This window comes from Dinoponera quadriceps, unplaced genomic scaffold (assembly GCF_001313825.1).
Source record: "Dinoponera quadriceps isolate SergipeBrazil2010 unplaced genomic scaffold, ASM131382v1 scaffold9958, whole genome shotgun sequence".
In the NCBI taxonomy this organism is placed as follows: Eukaryota; Metazoa; Arthropoda; class Insecta; order Hymenoptera; family Formicidae; genus Dinoponera; species Dinoponera quadriceps.
The window spans coordinates 599-1,282 of record NW_014563724.1 but is presented as its reverse complement, the minus strand read 5'-3'; the positions used below and the strand labels follow the sequence as shown (position 1 = coordinate 1,282).

At 38.5% G+C, this 684-nt stretch overlaps 1 protein-coding gene across 1 annotated transcript; it reads right to left on the bottom strand.

Moving 5' to 3' along the window:
* Positions 1–6: 6 nt before the first annotated feature.
* On the bottom strand, positions 7–579 carry LOC106751222 (retinaldehyde-binding protein 1-like). Its single transcript, XM_014632060.1, has 2 exons — positions 321–579; positions 7–239 (listed from the first exon to the last, which is right to left on the bottom strand). The coding sequence occupies exons 1-2, from the start codon at positions 531–533 to the stop codon at positions 90–92; spliced, it is 363 nt and encodes a 120-aa protein (XP_014487546.1). The 5' UTR covers positions 534–579; the 3' UTR covers positions 7–89.
* Positions 580–684: the final 105 nt, after the last annotated feature.

Here is a 684-nt window from a genome sequence, read left to right as displayed (position 1 = left end):
AGACAAGTAAAGCACAAATATAACCAAAACACATAAACTAGTATTGTCAAACATCACGCATAATATTCTCGCGCGACCGGTTGCCTACCTCACGGGTGGTTCAAATAGTTACGCATATGAGGACACGAGTTCCTCGACAAGATTGATACTCTTGGTGAGATAGACGTAATATTCCCTGAAGTTTGTTCCTGAATAGGTCCTGAATCACTCCGTATATCGCGCCATTTCATCACTTCTCGCTAACAGTAGTAAATTAGATGAGAATGATAATTTTATCGAAGAGAAATCATTTGTTAAGAAGTTGAAAAAATTTTTTTTACCAAATGTATCAATTCTGCACTTATGAAAGGTTTTATCATATTGTACGCCATTTCGACTATTGGCGACGTATTTATTATGTGTACGGCTTTCAGGCGTATTGGTAACGTATCTTGGATATAGTACATTATTTTCTTTATGGATTGTAAGTTTAAACGGCCCACGTGTCCTATTGTGAAGCCCGTGGTATCGGCGACCCATACAAATTCTTTCATCGATCCGCGAGTTCAAAGCAATTCCTCGTACCACATTAGACCCACATTTATTAACTCATTTTGGAAGAAATGCGAAGGAATCATATTGACTATCCGTGCAAATAGTATACTGTATCCTTCTTTTGTCTTACCCTCTAGGTGAACCTGGGCC